General features: G+C 34.9%; 1 protein-coding gene across 1 annotated transcript in view; it reads left to right on the top strand.

Annotated features, from left to right (window-relative positions):
* LOC150101611 (zinc finger protein ubi-d4 B-like) overlaps positions 1-27,392 on the top strand; it is a 244,789-nt gene that overhangs the window by 78,401 nt on the left and 138,996 nt on the right. The window contains exon 4 of the mRNA XM_090399857.1: positions 1,343-1,504. Within this exon, the coding sequence (XP_090255983.1) occupies positions 1,343-1,504 (162 nt within the window). The remainder of the gene's footprint in view (positions 1-1,342; positions 1,505-27,392) is intronic.

Raw genomic sequence — 27,392 nt, 5'->3', positions numbered from 1 at the left:
GCCTGTTCTTTGCATTCCTTATGGAATCGATTATTACCATTCTCATGTTGTCTCCAAAATGCTTTTTTTTTTCTCTGTATTGCATGCTTAATCTCTTCATTCATCTATTTCACACCTATCTTATTTAACCTTCTGATTGTTGGAATATATTTAGACATTGCTTCTACTAGATAGTTCTTGAATATCACCCAAGTAGCATTGATATCTTTTCCACCCAACTCTTCATTCCATGCTACAGCTGCAAGCTGTCTCCTGAGCTTCTCATAATCAAGCCTTGTAGTTCCACTTATAACCTTTTCTCAAAAGTCCTCAAAATGTTGGCAACTCCCAAGGTCATCATTTCATTGTCACTCTCACCAAATGGGGAGAGAGAGGGAGAGATATGACACCTCATTTATAATAACATCCTCTGATGAGATGGTCAAATCCAACACCCTCAGTCCTCAGATGTCCTCTGTTGCATACTGTCTGAGGTAGTTGTCCCTCAAAAACTCAAGAAACTCATTTTCTTTACTTCATTGCTATCTGGTCAACCCAGTCTATATTGCCATAAATGTCATCCATCTTAAAAACGTCCATGCTACAGCTGCAAGCTGTCTCCTGAGCTTCTCATAATCAACAGCTTTGTAGTTCCACTTATAACCTTTTCTCAAAAGTCCTCACAACGATGGCAACTACCGAGGTCATCATTTCGTTGTCACTCTCACCAAGTGGGGAGAGAGGGAGAGATATGACACCTCATTTATAATAACATCCTCTGATGAGATGGTCAAATCCAACACCCTCAGTCCTCAGATGCCCTCTGTTGCATACTGTCTGAGGTAGTTGTCCCTCAAAAACTTGAGAAACTCATTTTCTTTACTGCATTCTATCTGGTCAACCCAGTCTATATTGCCATAATTAGTCATCAGTCTTTTCCTACTTGCTTGGCTAATTTGCTTATATATTTCCTGGTCACTACCCTCCATGTTACCGGGAGCATCTGACCAAGTATTTCATTCTGTTCACCTCTTTCTCACACTCGACTACCTCAAAACAACTGTCACTATTTTCCCCTTGCATTTCTACCTTCTATTGACATAACTCTTTATCATCAATAGCACTTACAGTAGTTACATTGTAACTTAGAATCTGGAGGTAGTTTTGTTAGCTGCATTATTATAAAGTCATCAGATAGAGAATATGCAAAGCATATTTAATTAAAAAATAAATAAAAGCTATTAAGTACTAATGAGTGACAGCTTTTTTTCCCCTGTAAATGTTTGTAAAATGCAAAAGTATTTCATATTTTTGTGAAATGCAAAATTAATCTAAAATTTATTCTTAACTTTAAATTAATCAGCTACTAGTTCAAACATCCTCAGTAGCTGTTCAATGCCCAGACCGGAGAAAAGCTTGACCCATCCTAGTCCTTATTGTGACTTCTGTCTTGGAGACAGTATTGAAAATAAGAAGACAAGACAAGCAGAGGAATTAGTTTCTTGTTCTGATTGTGGTAGATCTGGTAAGTGTCTATATTTTTTAAATATTTTATATATATATATATCCTATAGGTGATACTGAGGGGAAAATATATATTTCATATTCATATTCATAGCTGTGTACTCATTTATTTGTATGAGAAATGAATGTGAAAATATAAAAGATCCAATTTAATTATTTATAATTTTATGAATAGTATAATGTTAATGATCTGACCAGTGAACTGTATTTGAAGAATGGAGAATACAGGCATATATTTAGTCTGAAAAAAGTGAAGTTTAATGTTCTTTATTTAAATTAATACTTTTAAAACATTTACTAGTTGTAATGCTGCTGTAATGTACATATTATTTAAACGTACTGATACGCTTATGTGTTGATGGTTATTTCTAATACATTATAAACAACACCAGAAGAACAAGATAAATAATTTGAGTTACTAATGTTTTGCTGGATTTCAAACCATTATCTTATGAGTACAAATTACAAGTATGGTAAGATACACAGAATTTAATTACATTATTGTAAAATCAATTTTAATGGAGTGCTTTGTGTCTTAGCACTGTTATAATTTGTGCTCTGAAGATGCTGGTTTGAAATCCTGTCAAGTATTAGTAACTCAATAAATTATTTTGTTCTTCCATTGTTATTTATATTGTACAGTACTATTATGAAATAAATATAATCTGTTTTCAAAATTGAAAGTTAATTTGTGATTTTTATAATTTGTTAGAACTTTTATTTTTACAATATACTACAAGAAAAGAGAATTTTTTTTATAAGATAAAAATTATAAATTATAATTTTCATGGATTAAAAGATTCTTAAATTTATTATATGGGCTCTGTTGGGTCAGTGACTCATCATGTGAGGTCATCCTGATTAATACTGTATTTGCCTTCCTTTCAAGCCTTAGCATAATTCTTCATTCATTTTAACTCTTCTTTGTCTGTAAAACGTCCATAAATATTCTGTTGTCCTTTTTTCATCCCCCAACATATTTCTCCTTTTGTTTTATAAGAAACAAGCTTTTAAGGCATACACCTATTGATGTCTGCATTTTCGTCCTAATATCATTTTGGTAACTGATCTATATTCTGTTCTCTCTTCTATCTCCTTATTATTATTATTTTTTTTTTTTTTTTCACAGTGAGACCAATGTGTTGTGAATTTTATTAAAAATATCTCTTTTGTCACTTCTAAATTTGTTCACTATCTACTAGTTATTTTTGAGCTTTTGCTTTCCACAATGTCTGTGCTGACAGCATATTTTTTCTGCTTATAACATTAGACCATTTAAATCTTAAAATGCCAATTTTTCAACCACATTATTCATAACCATTCCTAGTTTTAGTGTGTGTGAGTTATATGTAAATCCATACAAACAGTTCCACTACTGACATCGCATGTTTTCATTGCATGGACAACCATGACCTACATGATTCTTGTAACATTCCGTTATCTGTATGTCTGACATTGCTTCTCCATGCATTGTCCTCTGTGTGGAGTGGCATAAATATTACTTCCTCATTTACTCTTGTTCATATAATCATTGCTGTATGCCCACAGATACGAGACACTTCTGTGCATGTCAGAAGACAGAAAATCTGTTCCAATGTTAGAATAATGAATGTGTTTCATGGGATGACTGTTTATTATTATATGTCGGAAAATTAGCTTTTCTTTTATGAAAATTCTAGCTCTTAAAGTGGTAACTATTTTGCTTGTACAACAGTTGGAATTACATATAAAGCATGTGATTTTGTGTGTTGTGACCAATTCGTACATCCTTTATTTCTTTCTCCCCTTAGCATGAACTGACTATTCTTGGCACATTGCCAGACTCGGTTCTATGAAGTGTGGGTGTACAATAGGACAAATTTAGTACTTACAAATTTTTCTGTGCTATAGAAAATCATAATGATCTAGAAATCTGTGTATATATACTGTATATAGGTTCTTATGTATGCATAGGAATCTGCACATGCAAAAATACATCAATAATTGTCATTTTTTTGTAAATGGTTTATCTTGCATACCAATTTAAGCTTCATAGTTCCTGTGCCAGTGGGGGTCAATTGTTCGATGCTGTTCGCACACTCTTCCTTGATGAGTCTTTCGATTCCCTGGAGGTGTCACATAATAATAATAATAATAATAACACAAATTGTCCAATAACTAATGAATAAAAATGATAGCATTTTTACTATAGTAGAAGTTCACTCACCATTCTACAAATGCTTATTGATGTAGCATTCTGTAAATCAATAAACCTGATGCTTTCAATAAACTAATTTGTCATTGAAATGTCCACTTAGACAGTAATATTAGTTGGCATTTTTTTTTTTTTTTTTTTTTTTTTTTTGCATCTCTGAAGATCCTTACAAAAATATGTCTTTATTGTGATGGCTTCTTGCCCGAAGAATTGTCAGTAAAATAAAAAAAAAGCAGATAATTTAAAGAGTGCTTTATTTTTACACACTATATTTTTTTTCTTCTTCCCATTCAGTACATTCTCTACACTATGTAATAAGTTTTTGTAAGCCATCGCAGTAAATTACCTCAGATTGCTTTCAAAACCACTTTTTCAACTCTATGCTTTTGCTGTTTGTCATTTTCAAAATGAACACTCTTGAGATGTATTTAATTTAGGAAATAACCAAAAGTCCAGTGGAGTAATGTCAAGGCTGTAGGGAAGATGTTCCATGACTTCAAACCTGATCTTCTTGATAGCTGTTGAAGTGAATGAAGTGGTGCATGGCATTACATTATTATGTTGAAAAAAAGCATAGTTGTACCTCCGCACAAACATGATTAATATTAGTTGCCACCTTTTTTTATTGTTTCAACTTTCCCCAGGTATTTATAGTTTTGTGAAGATTCAAAAGGCAGCCAACATCTATAGTTGCTTTACCATAAAAACCTTGTAATTCGCAGTGAATTTCACTAGCAGTTACAATTTTGTGTATCAGAATTTTGATTTCTGCACTAACTTATAAAAAAAACTCATCCATTGTTTATCTATATGGTAACATGAGAAATAAAACCTCTCTCTCTCTTCAATTGTATACTACTGTATGGCAAACAGTAGAGGAGTGATGAAGGAATAAAACAAGACTAAAGGTATTGCCACTCACACTGCAAGCGAATTTCAGTAGCACTTACATTTTTGTGCATGAAAAATTTGATTGTTGCACTCTGCCTTCAGCTAACTTATGACTCATACACTGTATACATGGTGACATGAGAAATAACTCTTCCATTATACATGACCGTATGCTAATATAGAGGAGGAGGGATGAAGGAACAAATAAAGACTAAACAAATTGCCACTCATATAAGCATTCTATCTGTAGGCATTACTTTCAGAATTCTTTCATAAATTGATTGTTTCTTATAGTCTCCCATCTTGAGGTTAGACTGCCAAAAAGTCTTCCATCTTGAGGTTAGACTGCCAAAAAAGTAGAGATAGTTATAAAATTCTCTTGTTGCAGAAACATTTTTAATGATGATCAGGAATCTTCTAAGCCCTTTTTATAACCATATTGGTTATAGGGCATTCCCATTTGTTTCTCCATCTTTCTCTGTTCAAGGTTTCCACTGGAAGGAAGGATGACCTAGTGGATGATCTCCACTAGGTCATCCATCTTCTCTCTGGTCATCCTGATATTCCCATTCTTTTGTATGGATGACACTAGGTGATTGTCTTTGTCCATCTGTAACTTTTTATTCATGCAATATGTCCTGTCCATCTCCATTTTAATTTTAAAATCTCTTCACCTATATCCAAAACTTGTTTCTTTTCTTATTTCTCCATTCTTTATTTTATCTTGCATAGCTCGCTCCATTTTATGTTCATTTTTTTCTCATGCTCTCCAGTATTTGCTCTGCCGTGTCTCTTCTATTTAGGTCATAATTGGAATGATACACTGCTTTGAAAACTTTGGCTCTTATTTCTGGTTTTATTTTACTGCACAGGAATCTTTTTAGTTTGTGAAACGCCACCCAGCCTTCTTCATAAATGCTTCTTTTCCTAATGTAAAAAGTCTTCCAAGGTATTCTTGTACTTGCTCTATTTTGTTACTGTATATTATTGTTTGTTCTGTTATCTGGTTTCCTTTGATATATTTTATTTATTTTTATTTTTTTTGTGGTTTGTTATAATCCAACTTTTTTATACTGTATGTATAATGTGTTTTTTAAACTTTATTTAATTTATTCATTATTAGCCAGTCTGGTTGGCCGAGTGGTTAGTGTATCCGCTCTCCAGCCAAAAGGCTGCGGATTCGAATCCCACTGTGGTCATGGATGTTTGTGTGTGGAAAAATACTAGTGGTGGCAGTGGACAGTAGATGATGTAATTGGAGGATTTGAGTGGTGGAGATGAAGAAGAGTTGTAGAGGAAGTGCCCTCCCCCAGGGAGTCCACTTTTATATTATTATAATAATAATAATTTCTTCTATTTCTCTTATTGTTTTCTATTACTAGAATATCATCAGCATATCATAAATGATTTAGATTTGTGCCATTTATATTGATCTCTTTGTCTCTAGTCTAGTTCACTCATATTCTAACACTGTATTGAATAATTTGAGCGAGATAGTATCTCCTTGGTGTTCTCCTTTATTTGGAAGGGATTGCATTGTTCATGTATAAGGATACTAGCAGTTACTTTTCATATATTTGTTTATTAGCTGTACATAATTTTGGCTTATTCCATATTTCTTCATTGCTATTAAGATTGCCTGTTTTTCAACTGAATGAAATGTTTTTTTTTTTTTTAGCCTACAAAACCAAAGTACAATGGTAAGTTATATTCTGTGCATTTTTCTCTTAGTTGATTCAATGTCTGCAGGTGGTCAGTTGTGCTAAACTCCCTATCTGAATCCAGCTTTTTCATTAAGCTGGGCTTCATCTAATGATCTGGTGATGCTGCTATTTTTATAAACAGTTTATATATTTGTGACAGCAAGCTTATAGGTCTGTAATTTTCTTTTTTTTTTTCTTATTCCCTTTTTTGAACAAGAGTATCATGATACTCTTGTTCTAGCTGTTTGGTATATCTTTATCTTTTAGGCATTTATTAAATAGTTTTTTAGTTCTTCTGTTAATATTTCTCCTGCTATTTTCATCATTCCTATTGTAATTCAATTTTTTCCTGGCACTTTATTATTATTAACATCTGATCTCCGTGGAGTCAGATGACTCATTGCAGGAGGTCTGTACTCTCTCATGTCAAAAGCTCATTGAACCATGCCTTGAACCCATTCACAGCTTTTGCACTTGCCACACTTTCAGGCAATGAATTCCACTCAACAATCACTCTCCATTACAAAGAACCTGCTCACACCCTCTGAATACAGCCTCCATGGACTGGAACATGAACACGAACCCTTGCCTCCCTCTATGCTGTGAAATATCTTCTCCACATTAATCTGGCAACAATCCCTCACTAACTTATTTGTCAATCATATCCCCCTGTCTTCTTCTAGTCACAAGGTTCTGTAAGTTACATTCCCTCAATCTCTCCTCATATCTGACATTCCACAGACCTGACACTTAGTAAACCATCTCTGGACATTCTCCACACTTTCAGGCAATGAATTTCACTCAACAATTACTCTCCATTACAAAGAACCTGAACCAAATTTGTGCACAGTAGTCTGTATGTTTTCTGATCAAACCCTTATACAGGGGAACCATAATAACCTATTTGCTTCTGCATGTCGATGTCCTACTCATTATTGCCATAATCCATTGGGATGCTCTTATAATTTTAGCAATGTGAACCCTAAACTTCAAGTCTCTGTCTGCCACCACTCCTAGATTTCTCATTTCCTCCACCTCCGAAATTTCTCCATTAATTGTCTACTCTGCATCCCAACTGTGACTACCAAATTTAAGACTTTGTGCTTTGCAACATTAAACTGATAGTTCCACTCATTTGTTCATCCACAGTCTATTCAGATTCTCCTGAAAGGCCACAACATCTACTCTACTTCTCATAGCCAACTTTGCATCATTGGACAGTGGCACATCTCCAGTTAAGCTGGTCCCAGTGTCATTAATGCACAAGTTAAATAATAATTGTCCCAAAACAGATCCTTGTGGCACTCCACTATTGGCTTCCCTCTTTTGGGATACCACTCCTCAATATACAACCTGCTGATACCTATTTGACAGCCAATCAGCTATCCAACTTACTAATCTGTTATCTAATCTCATCTGTTTCAGTTTAGCTACTAGATTGTCATGTGGCAGTCTATCATAATGCCTTTGAAAAAGCCAGGTACACCACCTTATATGCATTTCCTTTATTAAGTGAATTTGTCACCTTATAATATGTAAGCAGGTTGCTGAAACATGAACTCCCCCCCAACAAACCCATGCTGACCATCATCAAGAATACTGGTATTATGAACCATCTTCTGAGTCCTAGTCCTCACCATCTCATTAACAACAACCCTGGACACATAGATTGGCCTATAATTTGTAGCCTTAGCCTTATCCCTCTCCCCTTTGTGAAGTGGAATAATTTTTCCCACCTTCCATTCCTTTGGTACCTGCCCTGTTGCATGATTCATGTTAAATAGTTGTGCCAAAGGTGCCATTAATTTCATAGAGCATTCCCTCAATGATGGTCAAATCCTATTGCCTTATTAATAGCAAGTTTACTCAATTCCTCATATACTTTCTGCTCATTCACCATCAGTTCCAGGGTTGTTGTTAATGACCCTTTGTTAAATCTCCTGATGTCGCCATCATGAGGATGAAATACACTGATAAACTGATCATTGAATAATAATATCCTCTGCATTGGTTATCAGTTTGTTAGTGTCATCAACTAGCATCATCCTCCCATTGTCGTTTTTCCTTCTACTTGCCACATATTGAAAGAACTCGCTATGATTTTTCTTAGCTTGATTTGCTAACTTCTTCTCATACTGCACTTTTGCTGCCTTTACAATCAAGTTACCTTCCTGGCCTGCTCTTTGTATTCTTAATGCAACCCAACATTACCAGTATTCACCTTTGCTACCTCCACAATGCCACCGCCTTCCAGATTTCACATTTAATCTCATTCATCCATTTTACTCCTACTTTATTTAGTCTTTTCACCTTTGAGATATACTTGAACATTAAATAGCTCTTGCTCAGTGCACACAGCATTTATATCCTTTCCACTTGACTCTTCTTTCCATGCTATAGCTCCCACTTGTTTCCTAAGCATTCCATAATCACCAGCCTTGTGGTTCCACGTACATCCCTTCCTTGTAGAAGTTCTTATGCAACTGGCGGCAATCCAGATGTTCACCCCAGTTGGCAAGAGTGACCACATCATGGTCACTGGATATGAGAAGTAATTGTGTGAGGGAGTTAGTGGTTGAGACGAATGAATTTGTTGGGTATAGGAGGAAAGATTATTCCTTGCCAACCGAGGAAAGATTAGACACTTCATTTATAATCACATTCTCTGATGATATAGCCAGATCTAAAAAAACTCTTGATCCTCTGGTGATCTTCATTATGTACTGCATAAGATTGTTGTCCCATAAGAATTCGAGAAATTCGTTCTCCTTATTCTCTAATGCTATATCTTCATTCCAATCTATATCGCCATAGTTGAAATAACCTATAACGATCACCCTTTGCTTGTTCACTAAGCCAAGTTGCCTGTATATTTCTTTGTCACCACCTTCCACATTCCCTGGCCTGTAGCAACACCCCACCAAATCTTTCTATCAATCTCCACTTCACACCATACTACTTTAAAACCACTGCAACTTTTTTCCCATTGTATCTCAATCTTGCACGGACATAATTTCCCTGCTATCATCATCATCATCATCAGCAGCAGCCTCCCTCTTCTTGCGTTTCCTATCTTCACATAAAACATATCTCTCCATTTCTGTTCCTGTCAAGACGTCATTCTCATCCAACCATGTTTCACTTATTCCAGCTATTTTTGGGTGCACGAACTCAATCATTTCAACAGTTTCATCTCCCTTATTAAATGAACATAACAGTTCATTTCTTGGTCTATAACCATTCTTACTCATGCTGTCCCCTCATCTGCTCATCTTCTGCTACATATACCCCCCCCCCATGCATTCCTATGCTGATCATTCATATGCATTCATTACCACTTCCAGAATCCACTCATGTTATACTGTGTCTCTTTGACCTCCCTGGCCCATCCTGTTTCCCTATCCAACTTGCATTTCTGTTCTCACATTCTATTTTCCATTCAAAACCACCTCAGTCTCACGTAGTCCATTGTCCTGCCCATTCACATCATGTTTGACTTCCACGGATATCTAATTTCATTCTGTACATGCCTCATTTCATTTCATGCCTTCTCTGCATCACTCATTACACATCCTTTTGGCAGCAACCTTTTCAAATGACTCACTCCAAAACTATTTGGATGCAATTCATCATTCTTATACAGCTCCAAACTACCATTCCTACCACACTGTTGACTTTCACTGTCTCCTCAATGTTCTGATATTCAATCTCACTTTCTCCCTGCACCCAACCAAATTATTTATCTCAACCACTAACTCTCTCGCACAATTACTTCTCATATCCAGTGATCATCTCGTAAATTTTTTTCTTCTATTTATTTTTATTTTCTATTGTGTAATCACCTCTTATGATCACTCCCTGTTTGATTGATGACTGAAATGTCTTCAAATATTCTTACGTGAGATGATAAAATATGCTCTATTTCACTTTTTGTTTGTCCATTTGGTATTTTCTTGTAAAATGTGTTCATAGTATTCAACTGGTTCCTGGTCATTTTAACATAATATTTCCTCTTTCATTTCATTCTCCTATTCCATTTTTTCATATACACTTTTCAAGTTCATTTTTATTTTATTTTTTCCAGTCATGCATTAAAATCTCCCAACACTATGGGTAGGCCGCAGGATCCTATTGTAATGTATATTGGACACTGTGTCATAGAATTCTTCAACTTTTTCATCTTCATAACTGCTTATTGGTGCATATATTTGTATTATTTTAATGGCTTTCTGTTCTGATGTTCGAACTATGATATATGCCATCTGATCTGATATTCCTGCATATTTAGTAACCTTGTTTGCTATACTTTTGTTTATAAAGAAACTTACTGCTCTGCTCAACATCATATGGTCCTATCCAGTAATACACATTTCCTGGTTTTAATGTTATGCATTCCTCTGATTTTCTTTTCACTTCACTTAGTCCTATTATACCCCATTTCATTTTGTTTATTTCATATTCCTTTCCTCTATTTTTTTCATCATCTACTAATGTTCTTAAATTGTTTCTCAGTATCTTTAATTTTATTTGTTCTTAAATTGTATTTAGCAATCATGATTCTTACATAAAATGATGATTGGTGATTCATTCAGAATATTAATTAATATTCTGTATGAATACTTTCTGAATGAATAATTTAGAATAATAAAAATTATACGTGATTTTGAATAGCTCATTACAAAATGACTTGATAAGCAAAGTAATGATGCTTGTGAATAAGCCGAAAGTATTTTGTATTCACTACAGTGACAGTGAGTTGTACTACAGACAGTCAACTTTCACTGTATCAAGCTTGTGTAGGGACTACAAAAATTTTTTTTTTTTTTTTTTTTTTTTTTTTTAAATTTATTTTATTTTATTTAAGTATAGGATCGTACCCATGGAGTTTTGATCAGGACTCTTTCGGTAGTTTATAGCAGTGTTTCCTATAGTGAGAATTGATTGCATTTTAAATCCTTTAAATTCTGACATGAATTATGAAAACTATTCTTTTAGAAGAAATGCATCTTTACTAATACTAATTTGGCAGTCATATAATGTATATTAATTTGTCATTCTGAAAATTTTATTAGATAATTATAAAACACTGAAATGCTGACTACTTTTGATCACAGTTTAATTAGTTCAGGTACAATATTTAAAATTATTTATCTTATAAAGTAAAAAAAAAAATATATATATATATATATATATACTAAACTATTACCAGAAAAGTCTTCCTTATTATTTAAGGAACAACATTTTAAAAAATGTCTTAATATTTATTGTTTCAATTTTACCAGATCCTCTTTTAAAACAGCCATCGATGACAGTCAGTTCAAAATTGTAACATTTATTGTACTGTAAATAACAGGGTTTTTTTTCTCCTGGAAACTTGGGGTTTTTCATCCCACATACAGACAAATCAGCCCTTCAGAACACATGCAATTTACAGACAAAAAATACTAGTTGTGGTGGTGGTGGAGGTGGGCGGTAGATGGCGTTGAAGAAGATGATTTGTAGTAGAGGTTCGGTGTAGTGGTGAGACAGTTGTAGGTGTCCTCCCGCAATGAGTCTTCAGACTCCTTGGAGGTGTCAGGAATAATAATAATAATAAATAAATTACTTCAGCTTATTCAGGAATGAAGTCATCATTTATGGGAAGGGTAAAATCATGAAGCAGTTGTGCTTTTAGTTGCTTTCCTACATTTTTGTTGTAGAGTTTTATAGTCTTTAATTGGTTTCATATGGATACAGGTCAGCATATTGTGTATATATCTTTTCCTGTTAATGGCATCACTACAAGTGATGCATTAATCTGAACTTCTTCAGTACAGTTGCAGTTTCTTGTCTGTTGTTGAATTATATATTCTTTCATGTAGTCATTTTTGATAAATTAGGGAATATGAATTGGAATTTTAGAAAAGTTCCAAGAAGATTTGAATAAAACTGAAAAGAGTCGATCTGATTCCATCTCATTTCCACTTAATGTATAAAGCTGGTATTCACTTGCCTTCAGGTAAAAAGCTTCCTCACATCCTACACAAAAATTTAACTTTGGTCTTCTCAGCTAAAGGACATCTCTACCAATTGTTTCTAGTGCTACATTAACTCTAAACATATTGATATAAATGTTTATCAGTTATTTTGTAAATACCTTCTTAAGCTATGCTTATTGCAGTATTCTAATAATTTTGGGGAAAATAATTTTTAATTAATTTTCTTCATTACTGTTTAATTCTCTCTTCATGTTATTTTGGATTCCATTAATGTTGTGAAATATCATCCTGGATGTAAAAACAAAAAAAGAAAAGCCATTGAGAGCCAGATCAGTTGAATACAGAAGATGGTTAGGCAGTGACATAGCTGGGGGGGGGGGGGGGGCAGTCTTCCCTGGCAGCACTTTGAACCTTACCCTATACGTCGTTTTGACTTTTTGTAGCATTTTTGGTGTGTATTGAGAGGGGCAGCAAAATCAGGGGCTGCCCCGTGCAGCAAAAGTTCTAGAAATGCCACTGTGGTTAGGCATTGGCCTCCAAAAAAAAAAAAAGAAAGAAAAGCCAGTGTTAAAATGGTTTTCAAACCAATTGCATCCAAACCCATGCGTGCCTAAAGACAGTATTCTATTTGAAAAGTACTCTGTGTTTTGTTTTTTTTTTGTAATCAGTTCCATACATAAGAGGTCCCAAATCCTGTGAGACAACAGTGTTGTATGTGGACAGGAAAGGGGGGGGGGTAGAAGGGAGAAAGGAATTTGATTTCTTTGAAACCTGGTGACATATAATGACATCTAACTACCACCCTATCTCACTCACTTCAGTCCTATCTAAAGTAATGGAGAAAATCATCAACTCTCAAATCCTAATCTACCTTGAAGGTACCCAGCTATTAAGCGATCACCAGTATGGATTCTGCCAAAGCCATTCAACAGGAGATCTACTCTCATACATCACCCATCATTGGACAAACGCTATGGAGAAATTCGGCAAATCCCAAGTGGTTGCACTTGATATCTCCAAAGCCTTTGACCGAGTCTGGCATAAAGGCTTACTAAGCAAACTCCCATCATTTGGACTGCCTCAGGACTTCTGCAGATGGATTGCCAGCTTCCTGTCTGGATGCACACTGTGTATGATGGTAGACGGCTCCCTATCCTCTCACCATCCAACTAATGCCGGGTCCCTCAAGGCTCAGTTTTCTCACCGACCCTCTTCCTTCTACATATCAATGACCTACTTCAGTTGACTTCTAACCCAATACACAGTTTTGCAGATGACAGCACACTACATTCCATCCTTTCATTTGACAAACCCTACCCTACACAACTCACTTCAACCCACAGAACATCAACCACCACTGCCCTTAATTCCGACCTCCAAGCCATCCTCTGATGGGGCTCAGATAACCTTGTCAACTTCAATGCTAGTAAAACTCAGTTCTGTCTTATTTCTCACAAAAAAGAACTACTTCCCCCCAAAATTGTTTTCGATAACACTCAAATTCACAGACAAAACGAAATTTCTCTTCTCGGAATTACCTTGACATCATGCCTCTCCTGGCATAAACACATCATAACCATTGCATCCTCAGCTTTCAAAAAACTAGGTTTTCTCTTTCGCTCAAGATGCTACTTCACCTCTGAACAGCTGTTAACACTATACAAGTCACAAATCCACCCAGCTCTCGAATACTGCTCTCACATCTGGAGTGGGGCTCCAAAAAGCTCCCTATTGCTTGACTCAGTATAGAGGAGAGCAATTAGACTAATAAATGACCCATCCCTCACTAACTCGCTCCCCCCCACTTTCACATAGATGCTTGGTCTCTGCAATCTGTATATTTTATAAATACTTTCACGGGAAAGGTTCATCTGAAACACCATCAATAATTCCCCCACCAAGCCCATTGGAACACGTACAGCTGCCACCCAACATCCTTTTACAGTACACCTTGAAACCCAAAGTTTCTTCTCCTCATTCATCCCTGCTACTGCAGTACTGTGGAACAGTCTTCCCCCCTGACATATTTCCCAAGGAATACAATATACAGGCTTTCAAATCAAATGTAAACAAGATTCTCCTTTCACAACCGATCACCCATATATGATACTAACGTACTATAGGTGGACAAGCCAACCTCCTGTATATGGGCCCAACATAAAAAAACATATATATATATGTTTTTTTTACAACAACAAAAAAATATATACACACACACACACACAGTGATATTTCGCTAATCCGAACCTCTTTAGTCTGAACCCTCCAGTAATCCGAACTGCGGTTTGAAAGGAAAAAAAGTTTTATTTATTACGTATTATTATTTTGTGTACTATGATTTTATTTAATAATTATTATTTTAACTATTATTATTTATTTTATTATTATTGCAGTACAGTATAACTACGGTGATATACAAAAAGAGGAAATTCAAAACGTGCATAATTTGTTTAAAAATATAAATCTAGATGTTGAAATTTCACAAACAGATGTTACCAAATAGATTAAAGGTAGAACCGAAAGTGAATTCGAAATCAAATCAGATGCTGAAATGATAAATATGATGCTACAGAATGAATTAGATGACGATAAAGAACTTGAAGAAAAAAAAAGTAAAACGTGAAGAGGCAGTTGACAGTTTTAATATGTGTATAGAATGAGCTAAGCAGAATGATACGCCGTTCCACAAAATTTTATTGCTAATGCAGCTCCGAGAAGAGGCATTCTAAAAAAGTTTAGCTTCCAAGAAACAAAAGAAAACCAGTGATTTTTTTTACAAAGAAATCATAAAAACTTTTTTTGTGTGTGTTATTTTGTGAAACTTTTTTTGTGTTGTGTACAAGAAAGTGATATTTTTACACAAATTAATTTATGTGCTGAACTATGCAATTTTATTAAATCAGAATCCTCAATAATACAGGTACATATAAACTAAATTTTTTACTAAAATAAACTTTCGTGCTCTATTATTTTTTCAGTTTTACATTACAGTACAGTAGCTTTTTTTCTATCAGTTACTTCATTTATTTACAGAATTAAATTGATGTATCATTGGAGTCTGATTAGTTTTCTCTTAAACGCTAGTTTAAGAGAAAAATGCTAGTTATTGTTGTCTCTTGGGGAGAAATTCGCTAATCCAAACTTTTCGCTAATCTGAACAACCATAGTTTTTATTAGTTTGGATTAGTGAGATACCACTGTATATATATATATATATATATAATCATTGAGGACAGTATAGGAAAGACTATTGCAAAGAGCAGAGTTGTAAGCAATGAAAGCAGTTGAACTGTATATGAGTGTTGACTAACGTATAGAAAGAGAAGGAAATGGTAGCAGCCAGCTCACTGGAACAATGTCCATGGAAATACCTATAGAAGAGACATAATGCAGCAACAGAGTGTCTATGAGAAAGTGACTGGAGGACTCGGAGAGAGGGATCATCAATTAAGCACATTGCTCCCTTCTGAATACAGTCATTCTGAGAGAGGTCGTAGGTGCATCACCTCAAATGTAGGAACAGTAAGTTCACAAAGATGGAGTTCCATTACGTTCCATTCCCTATTGTGGACGGTATCAACTCTCCTACCTATCTGTTGTCTAAGCACCTCGTAAAACTCCTACAACAACATATCCATAATTCGGATACTTATATTAGAAACTTGCAACATTTTGTAGAGAAATTAGAAAACATCGCAATCTCTGAAAACAATCTTCTGGCCAGCTTAGACCTCCAATCTTTATTTACAAACATCCCTGTGGTAGAAGTTATCAAATTTTAGGTACTTTGTTTCCATATGATATCGCTTTGCTCAGTTCATTTTGTGCTCAGTTTGTTCAGTCATTGCCTAACATCAAACTATTTTTTATGGAAGAAAACCATTTACCAGCAATTGACTGGCTTGGCAATGAGTAGCCCCCCCCTCACCATCTTGTGCCGATCTTTTCATGGAAGATCTTGAAAGTAGAATTTTATCTCAAGTAGACCTCTAAACCCACAATATGGTGGAGATATGTGGATGACATCTTCATTGTGTGGAACCACAAAAAAGATGACTTATTTGAATTCCTAAATAAGATCAACTCCTTTCACCATTCAATCAGATTCACTCTGGACCTTGAAAAAGAAAAACAACTACCATTTCTGGATATCCTAATTAAGAAGCAAGCTAATGGTTATTTCAACCTCTCAGTTTATAGAAAACCCATGAATACAGGCCGTTATTTACACTTTAGCTCCTCCTCTCAAAAACTCAGCATTGTACATATGCTAATATGTATAATCTGTCTATGTATAATCTATAATCTGTCCAGATTACAACAGACCAAAAAGATCTCCAAGACGAATTGACACTGATATCCAACAACCTCATCTTGAATGGCTACCCCCTGAGACTTGTTAACAAGATTCTGTTCTCTGATCTGCCACAAAGACAACAAGAAGACACTCAATATATTATCACAAACATCATTCCATATGTGGGGACAGCCTCTAACAAGGTTGCTAAACTCCTCAAACCACATAAAATAAGAGTGACCTTTAAACCTAAAGTGTATCTTTAGATTTGAAAACTCTTAAGATCTCCAAAAGACTACTGTTGGATCGTACTTCCTTGTTTTTGATCCGCCATCTTGTTTTAATTACTAATTTACATATAGAGAAATTTATATTTTTAGACTGCGCCACTCTATATCTAGATTAGTCTAATAAAAATTAGTGAAACCAAGCATGAACTAATTTTATATCAATATTATTTTTTACATAGACTGAGTTTATCTCTTATCTTTAAAGCTCCCACTAGGTCCGATAATTTCATGAACGGTGCAGTAAATTCAGGCAAACACAATTTTAAAATCATCAAAACAAAACATTTAATTCTGGGTTATACATTATACATATAAATTCAATTCTGAGAACAAGATAATATAAACGTCTTAGCTTAACTGGTCACAACATCTTACAGATTCAGTCTATAGGCTTTCTGCTATCAGACTTATAACTTTCACAATATTAAAATAACTTTTAATAGAGTTCAATATCACAAAATCTCTTAATAACTAATTTTACTATTATCACACAGTCAGCAAAGTCTCAATACATTACTGGTGGCAACAACTGCTTCATGAGTATAGACTTTCATACTTCATACTCTGGCTGATTTCAGCAAAAAACATTATAGTTAATGTGGGGAATAAAGGGAGGAATTACACATATATCTCTGCACTGAAGTAACATAAAATTGGATTCTTACCGAATAAATCCTTTGCTCATCAATTTCACTATGGGCACACTTTATACTTATATTTACTTAGCACACTATGGTAACACTATTTAGAATAAATCTTCTCAATGATAACTGAACTATTAATGGTCGCACTTCACGTGTATAGACGTACTTGGATAAAGGAAAATGCTCATTCCTTCTTTGACACTATTCGACCAATTCAGCTCTCTGTTAAAATTCCATGAAACTAACGGAGCACGTAGTAATTCTTTAACTTCTAGAATTGTTCTCGGTTGCCTATTGCTTTCCCGGTCTTTAATTAGTCCAATTATAGCACTGAAGTTCTAGACACAGCAATCCTTTGCATTCACTTTGCTGCCTCTCAGTATTCTCCTAGTCTGTCAGTGCTATACTCAATGCTCTCGTGTCCCCAGCATGGTCGGTCCTGAAAAAGAGAAGAGCCCTGGTTTTCTCCGCTCTCAGCTTATATACCTCCCTTCTTTTTCCCGCCCAAAATTGTTTCTCACGCTCTCTTATGTCAATTCCTTCTCTGCCGTTGAATACCATATCTCGCGATCCATGCACGTGCTAGCTATTTCTAGCCCGTCTCCATAGTAACAAACAAAATAAAATAAAAACAGAAATATTGCATAACATTATACCTTTTACATACTGGTAGTGATAAATAAAAAATGAAAATATTATAATTCCCATAAGGCATATTAAACTTATATATACAATTCCTCATAATATTAAATTAGGAATAATCAAAATAAACAGAATAATATATCAATACACGGTTCTATCATTGCTAATACATGCTTTAGATTAATTAATAAAATTTTATAAATAAACTCAAAGCAATTACATGAATAATAATTTACAATCATGGGATTAATATCAAATAATTTTTACAAGTATAGCCTTTGGTATGGTGGATTAAGTTGGATTCTGTAAGGAATATTAATAACTTAAATTTCTCCTTATTCAGAATCCAACACTACCATCCTTTCTTTAAATATGCTGGAGTTTATAATATCCCATGCTTGTGCGGTTTAAATTACATCGGCCAAACTTAGAAGCCTTGAGATAAGACAGAAAGAACACATCGGATATGTCAAAAGCAACAGACAAGATATATCGGGCTTATCTTCCCATTTCTCCAGAACCAACCATATCATTGAGTGGATAAAAGCTGTACTCCTTACATAGAAGAGGATTACCACTCTCGTATTTTTAAAGAAGCCACAGAAGTCGCCCCTTCTGTAGAAAATCTTAATAGGAACCAAGGTTTAATCTTATCAGAGATCTGGAAGACCCTAATTAATCTCTAAACACACAAGAAATGAACTTTAGTACCAGCTATAAAACGTTCCTAAACAACAAGTGAAATCACGTATGCGCCACACGTGTATTGCACACATTCAGTGTTTTGTAATTTATAATTAGAATTCTGTTAATGTCTAGTCTGTAACATGTTTTGTTAGCTTTAGTTCCTATCATCAGTCCTGTACCCTGAAGATGCCAACAGCTCAAGTTGGCGAAACTAGTTGGTATTAAATAGTTTTTTCTCAGATTCTTGATCAACATTTCCCAAATAGTCAATTTACATAGCTTCTGTGATCAAGAAAAAATGTCATTTAATATGTAGGAACAGTATTCTGAGGTTAGGTGCACTTGAGTTTTATAAAGTGTTAAGAGTTGAGAAGGAAGTACCGTTTGGAACAAAAAAGGATTTCCAAACTTTTTGGAGGGTCCTTGAGGCACCTTGAATCTTGCAGATTCACCTCCCCCCCCATATACCACTTTTTTGATATATCAGTCAGCCATCATCTTATACATGCCAATAGTTTATAATCCAAACCCATATTCTCCAATTTCTCCAACAGTCTTCCATGCTGTTGTATAAATATAATAAACATGAGGTCAAATGCCTTAGCAAAATCCAAAAGTATCATAGTGTATCTATTCCCCTTGTCTAACTCAGTGGTGGTAACATTATTTCCAAAATCTTCACTACCTACCACCATTTCTCAGATACTGATTGATCGATAGCCAGATACTTGGTCTTTGCACCATCCTTGTGCAGTGGGATTACCATACATTCTTTCCACTCTGTGGAATCTTCCGTGTTCTAAGACTCAAATTCATCATCTCATCCTCTTGATAACGGGTTGAGTCCACTAAGAAGAAAGGTTCTCCACTTATCGCGATCTTTAACCATCTCAATCATGACTCTATAGCTGGGTAGATGGGAATATTCTTTCAGCAACTTTATCCAAGTACTTCTTGGTCTGCCTCTAGGTCTTTTTCTTCCTATATATCCATTCAGAGCTAAATACAGGAGTCTATGAGGGGCCATTCTCTGAATGTGACCAAGCCATCTCAGTTGATGCTTAATGATTGTGTCTATTATATTATCTGGGAAGACTCAAATTATATAAATTATATATCATTACCTAGTGTTCCGAAAAACCAACAAAATAGAACCATGGTCCTGTTCCATTATTCCATGCACCTTAGCAGGCTAGAGTCTCGTTTGTTATCGGAATTAACCAGCAAATTGCTCCACCAACCAAGAATGGCCAAGCACCACCACCCATTGAATCAAGAAAGAGCTCTTAATCTGTTAATCTATAGCTGGGTAGATGGGAATGTTCTTTCAGCAACTTTATCCAAGTGCTTCTTGGTCTGCCTCTAGGTCTTTCTCCTTTCGACCCTAGGGTGGCATCTGTGCATGCATCCGTTCCGACATACCTTGCCAGCGAGCACCCAACTTTATCCAAGTACTTCTTGGTCTGCCTCTAGGTCTTTTTCTTCCTATATATCCATTCAGAGCTAAATACGGGAGTCTATGAGGGACCATTCTCTGAATGTGACCAAACCATCTCAGTTGATGCTTAATGATTGTGTCTATTATATTATCTGGGAAGACTCAAATTATATAAATTATGCTGTATTGTATGCTGAGTGAGGTTGGAATTTTTGACTAGAGCCATTGGGCAGATGATGAATTTTTGGTTTGGGCTGATTTTGCACAGTTGTTAGTGTACCAGGTTGGATAAGGGTTGAGGATTTTGAATAGCATGGAGAAGAAAAGAGTAGGTGCTAAGATCAAAAGAGCAGAAGCAATAATTAGACCATTGGCCAGTTGTAGTGCCACAGGATACAAAGATTTTCTGAAATTTCTTTATTTTTTTATCTGTATCTTTATCTTTTCAATATGTTATTATGCAGCATGAATAATTAAACTCTGTCATCTGTTCTATTATTTTATTTTCTATAACCATTTTTGATCTAACATGATACTGACCGTTAAATGCTATGACTTTTATCTTCTTTTGTGAAATTTTTAAATTGTATTATTGACTTATTTTGTTTAATTCGTAACTGATTTTTGAAGGTCATCTGCATTGTCTTGTAATATAATCTGATCATCTGCATACAACATTGTATTGATAACAGTTCTTCTGGTTAACCTGGATACTTTGTTTTATTGTTTTCCATATTTTAATAATCTGAATTTCATCATCATCAAATTCCTGACATGTACCCCGAAGGGGTGTACAGGATATGATAGTACTACATGAAAAATTTACATCATTACTAACTTCCTATCTACAATTTTCCTCCAAATCAGTCTGTTACTTGTCAAGACTCCAACATTATCAGATCTTATATTTCTATCGTCTAAGGCACTTTGTACCGTATCAATCCACCTATATCTTGGTCTTCCTCTGGGTCATTTTCCTGCCAACCTGGCAAAGAACATTTGTTTTGCTAATCGTTCCTCACCCATTCTGTTTAAGTGACCATACCACCTGAGATTAGCTCTGCTAACGCATTCCTGGATGCTGACAATGTCAAGTTCTTTCCTAATATCCTCGTATTTTTTATATGATATTGCCATTGATGCCATCTGTTCACGCCTCAAATCTTTCTCAGGACTCTCATATCTGTGGTCTCTAGTCTTTGGTCAAGTGTTTTACTTCTGACCCAGCTCTCAGATCCATAAGTTAAAACTGGTTTGAACACTGTCTTGTATACAGCTAATTTAGTGTTCTGACTAATTTCTCTCTTATTCCGTATGAATTTATTCAATTGACTTCCTACCATAACAGCTTTGTTGATTCTGTTGTCTATTTCCATATTTAATTTATCATCTTCACTAAAAATCGTGCCTAAGTAGCTGAAATGTTTTACTTGTTCCACAGGTTCCCCGTTCGCAACACAGTTGACATTTTCAACGATTCTACCTATTTTCATTGTCTTTGTCTTTTTAATGCTGACCTTCATACCATATCTATTACAACAGCTATTCAATTTAGTCAGAGAATCTTGCAGACTTGTAGCAGATTTATTTAGAAGTATAACATTGTCCACATAAAGCAAAGAGGTGACATTAACATCTCCAATTTTGATATGTTTAATATCACTTTCCTTCATAATGTGATCCATATAGATAGTGAATGACAGAGGGGATAATGTACATCCTTGTCTCACACCGATTTAACATTAAACCATCTTCCTGTACTTCCTTCAATTCTAACTGCTGACTTACAACTCAAATAAAGACTAAGTATTGCTTGATATAATGCCCCATTGACACCATATATCTGTAGCATATTGAATAGCTTCTCTCTCTTGGCACCTTGTCATATGCCTTTTCCAGATCAAATACAGATCTTTGTTATATTCCCATGCTTTCTCAACTATTTGTTGTAAAGTGAAGATCTGATCCTGACAGCCTGTATTTGGTCTGAATCCAGCTTGTTCTTCACCAAGCTTTTCTTCCACAATTCTTCTGAACCGTTTCTCAAGTATACTTGCATAGATCTTGCCAGGAACACTCTGTAGGGAAATACCTCTGTAATTCTCACATGCAGTTTTATTTCCCTTTTTATATATGGGTACTATTAGAGCTCTACTCCAATCATCGGGCTGTCTGAACTATGCAGTGTAGCCACCGTAAGACTTTTATACCACCATACTTCAGCATTTCTGGTCGAATATCATCTACTCCAGCTGCCTTTCCACATTTCAAGCCTTTGATGTTTGAAGGTTTTTTCTACTTCAAGTATGGATATGTATTCCTGACTGTATGCCTGTCGAGTGTTTTTTACCACTGTGCTATCACCGCTTGTTTCATTTAGCAATTTTTCGAAGTAATTACTCCATACTTCAAGGATATTTTTTCTCCTATTTTCATGTCACCTTTATCACCTCTAACTCCTTTTACAGCAACTCTTTCCTCCATTTCTAAGCTTCTTCAACAACCTTCAGACTATCTTACCACCTTCTTGATATTTATTTTCTATGTTCTTGCCAAAGTCCTCCCATGACTTTTGTTTAACTAGTTTTACACAGTGTTTCGCTTTCTTACATTTGTCTCTGTATTCTCTAAGAGCAAAAGCTGACTTATTTGCCAGGAACTTTTGATATGCTTTCTTCTTTTCCTTCTCTGCCTCTTTAACTTCCTGTGTCCACCATGGAGTTCTGATTTTTTTATCCTTGCAGACAACCTCACCACATGCCTCTCTGGCTGAATCAATCAGGGTTTTTTTTCAAGGCTTGCCACTGAATCTCCAAGGTTTGGTTCCTGTTCTCAAACTCTTTCATTTTTTCTTCAATAATCTTTGTGTATTTTAGTCTACAGTTCACATCTGTAGACACCCTCATCCCTCTCTTCTGTTAATTTATTACCTAATTGTAAGTATATTTTTGTATCTTTATATAAAAGTTGTGTAACATGTACCAAATGTAATGGATATCCTTGTTTTTTCATAATGTTCCATAGTTTTTCTCTATGTATTTCATCAAAGGCTTTTTCATAATTTGTAAAGGTCATATGAGTCTCTAAATTAAATTTTCATCTTTTTTCAATAATTTGTTTTAATACAAAAATATACATGATCTTCCATTCTGAAGCTATTTTGTTTTGCTGAAATGGATTGTTTGAAATATTTCAGTCTTTTATTCAGGATTTTATTGTAAATTTTGTAACCTGTATTTAATAAACTTATTCCTCTGTAATTTCCACAGTCATCTTTATCTCCATTCTTAAATATAGATATAATCTTAGTTTTTAACCAATCTGATGGAACCTCGCATTTCCTCCGACAGTTATTTATTAATTTTAAGAATCTGTGATGTGAATATTCTCCGCCACATATCCAAAGCTTTGTATTTATTTGTGCCATCTAATCCGGTTGATTTTCTATTTTTTGATACTTCTATTGCTTCTTTTAGTTCTTCCAGTTTTATTGGTTCTATATCAGTACTGATTTCTTCATTATTATTTTTTGTTATTAAATTTGGGACATGCCATAAATTTTTATAATGTTCTGTCCATTGTTTCTCTTGTATTATGTTGATTTGTGCTGTATCTCTTTCTTCATTGTTTAATTTCCTTTTTGTAGGCTTGCCTTGTCTTCCATGTATGTCTTCTATTTTATTAATAAATCTGTCCTAAGAATCTTGGTGAGCTTTCTGTACTATGGTTTTAGCTATATTTCTTTTGTTTTTGTATATTTCTTCTGTTTCTTTTGTATGCCATTTGTTTTTCTTTTCTTGCATTTTCTATATCTGTGTTCCAGATTTTTAATGTTTTTCTTTTTAATATTTTATTTTTCTTTCCAAGTACTTCAGAGGCTGCTTTATGGATTATCTTTATTAAAGTTTTCCCATTCTTCTTCTTCTTCTATATCTTCACTGATTTGGGCTTCTTTTAGGTAATCTGTTAATCATGATTGATATAGCATTCTAATGCTTTCTGGCTCATGCAAAAAGTTAAGCAAGCTTGAGTGCGGTTAGTAGTTGGAAGGGAAATCTTTCGATGCTGTTGGCACACTCTCCCTCGATGAGTCTTTGGAATCCCTGGAGGTGTCAAATAATAATAATAATAATAATACTTTTTATAGTTGTTCTATATCTTGTTTTTCTTTATTTCCTTTCTCCATTTTGCTAGTATTTCTATTTTAGAGACTACTGAATAATGATCTGAAAAAATTTCCCTTCCTCTATAAACATGTACATCTCTCACACTTGGAACTAATTTCTGATTAGTAATGATATAATCAATTATAGATGTAGTTTCTTTGCCATTCCAAGTATATTTATTTATATTATTTTTTTGAAAAAAAAAAGTATTGGTTATTTTCAAATTATTGAAAGTACAGAAGTCTAATAGTTCTTCACCGTTGTTATTCATGGAAATTTCTCTATATTTTCCTAAGACTTTGGGATTGGATTATTTCCAACTCTAGCATTATTTCCAATTCTAGCATTACGATCTCCTACTATTAATATATAATTTTTATTACATTTATTTAACTGTTTTTGTAGTTCCTCATAGAATTGTTTAGAATCCTCTTTTCTACCTTCTTTAGGGGCATACATGCCTGTGATATTTATAATTTGATTTGTTTATACTGTTATAATTTGATTATTTACAAAATTGTATTTTCCACTAATTATTGATTAAAATGGCCATACCAATAGAAGCTCTGATATGTTGGTTCCACTCCACTATATAGCATAGCAAAACCAATTATCTTTTTGTTAACTTTAATTTCTTTTTTGTTTCTGTTATCATGTTAATATTTTTAGTTTTTAGTTGTTACTAAAATGAAGAGCCAAAAGGCTTCAGTTCGGCAATGTAAAATTATATAAGCCAAGTGGATGTTAGATCCAGCATTATTTCAAAGCCTGAATGTAGAAACTATGAAAGTTTCATAAGATAAGTTGACCAGAGAGCTTATGGGAATACATTTCCCAGCATTCATGAGTTGCCTTAGTATGGACCACTTAGAAGACATAGGCACCACCAAAGCATCTATATATTCTCCTTTTATTGGTTAATTTTGATAAGGTTTCACTGACCTGACAGCTGTTTTGAACTGGTTGGTTATCCTCAGAGATCAGGTAGAAACCTTAAGAGATCAGAAACTCTCATTCAGTAGTAAGGAACATGAAATGTCGGAGAAAAATGCATCTCTCCAACATTTTAAGTTCCTTAATACTGAATGAGAGTTTTTGCTCTCTTAAGGTTTCTTCCTGATCTCTGAGGAGAACCAACCAGTTTGAAACAGCTGTCAGGTCAATGAAACGTTATCATAATGGATCAATAAAAGGCAAATGTATAAATACTTGGGTGGTGCCTATGTGTCTTCTAAGTGGTCCATACTAAGGCAACTTGTGAATGTCAGGGGAATGTATTCCCATAAGCTCTATGGTCACCTTACCATACGAAACCTTCATAGTTTCTACATTCGGCTTTAAAATAATGCTGAATCTGATATCCACTTGACTTATATAAGTTTTTAGTTGATTTACCAATTCTAATTCCTTTGTTGTTATGCTTTGCACATTCCATGTGCCTAATTTTAAAATGTCTGGTATTCCTAATCGTTTACCTTTATTCTTTCTTGGTCATTTTCTGTTGTTTTGGTCTGATGAATTTTCCAGTTCTAGCATTTGAGTTATAGAAATCTTTTACTTGGTAAAAGGCCTTATGCAAAACCCCCAACCCAGAGGACCAGGGTCTCTTAGTCTGGCCCCTTCCTCTCAACCTGTCCAGCTAGGGAGGTCCTATCAGTAGCTTAGCTTCCACTGGCATTGCTCTTGAGGTCATTGCTTTTATAATCGGGCACTAGTGCTCAAAGACATAGGAAGTCAGTTGATGTGAGCTGTTAAAAAATAAGTATTAGTAGTAAGGAAGGATATTTTTGTTTATTTCTTTACTGTACTAGTCTTTAAGTTTCTGTTGTTGAATTTGACGATGTTTTTTGTATAAGCGTGTTGTCTTTTGTTAGGATTTTATTGTATCCAGCTGTATTGATCATATCCAACGTGGTGGCCACCAGTTCTAACACATTTGTGTCCCAGCCCACTGCTATTTAAAGACTATTATTCTTAGCATAGTTGATGAGTTTGTAGCTTGCTGTGTATGTATCCCATTGTTTAGAGTGGCAGGTGAGGAACAGGAATGTGTATGTATGCATGAAAGGTAGATAGGGGGAGGCATGGGGAGACAAGTATTTCAATCTCAAGATTTAGCAACAGGAGATAGTGCTTCCGAAATGGATGAGATTCAATTTGTGGATACCAGTAGGGTGTTAGAGGATGGAGAGAATGTGAAAAGTATACATATAAATTTGACCTTGGGCAGCATGGCAGAGGAAGATGGTTTATCTGATGACCATGATTTTGTATGAAAGCAGGATGTGTGGAGTGAGAAATAGAACTGCTGAGAAAGGAGATAGAAGCAATGAAGATTGAGTTGAGGACTGTTAATTAAGATATTAGGAGGTTGGAGAGGTTGGTTAGTGTGAAAAATGAGAGTAGGTGTGAGAGAAGGGCATCAGAGAGCAAGGGAGAGTGGATGGTGATAGAATAGGAGAGAGGTGTGAAGAGAGAGAAAGTCGAGGGAATGTGGAAGCAAGGGATAGAGAGATGAGAGAAAGGGGAGAGAGATTGGAAGCAGTAAGAGTCAAGGATGCTAGTGAGAGAAGAAAGAATGAATCTGTTCGGAGTATCACATATGGAGATTCAATGATTTGGAGTGTGTAGAGTGCCAGAGGTGTGCTTGCCTGGTGGAATGGTAGTATGGCAATGAACAGGAGTGAAATTGAATAGGAGATAATAGTAATGGTTGGTATGAATGACCTGAGAGGTGGTGGGAATCATGTAGCATGAGATTTGAGGTAGATAGCATGTTGCCTGGTATGATAATGTGGAGTGGAGGAGATGAGCAATGATAATGAATGTTGATTATATTGAGAATGTGTAGGAAGAGAGGTCTGAAAAATGTTGAGGTTAGATTTGAGGTTAGAAGAGAGTTGCATGCAAGAAATGGGTTACATTTGAATGTAGAAGGATGGAGACATTTGGAGAGACT

This window comes from Typopeltis vanoorti, chromosome 11 (genome assembly GCF_054136105.1).
Source record: "Typopeltis vanoorti isolate ZY-2024b chromosome 11, IOZ_Tvanoo_1.0, whole genome shotgun sequence".
NCBI classification, from domain to species: domain Eukaryota; kingdom Metazoa; phylum Arthropoda; class Arachnida; order Uropygi; family Thelyphonidae; genus Typopeltis; species Typopeltis vanoorti.
The sequence above is the reverse complement of the archived record's forward strand: the minus strand, read 5'-3'. Positions and strand labels throughout refer to the sequence as shown.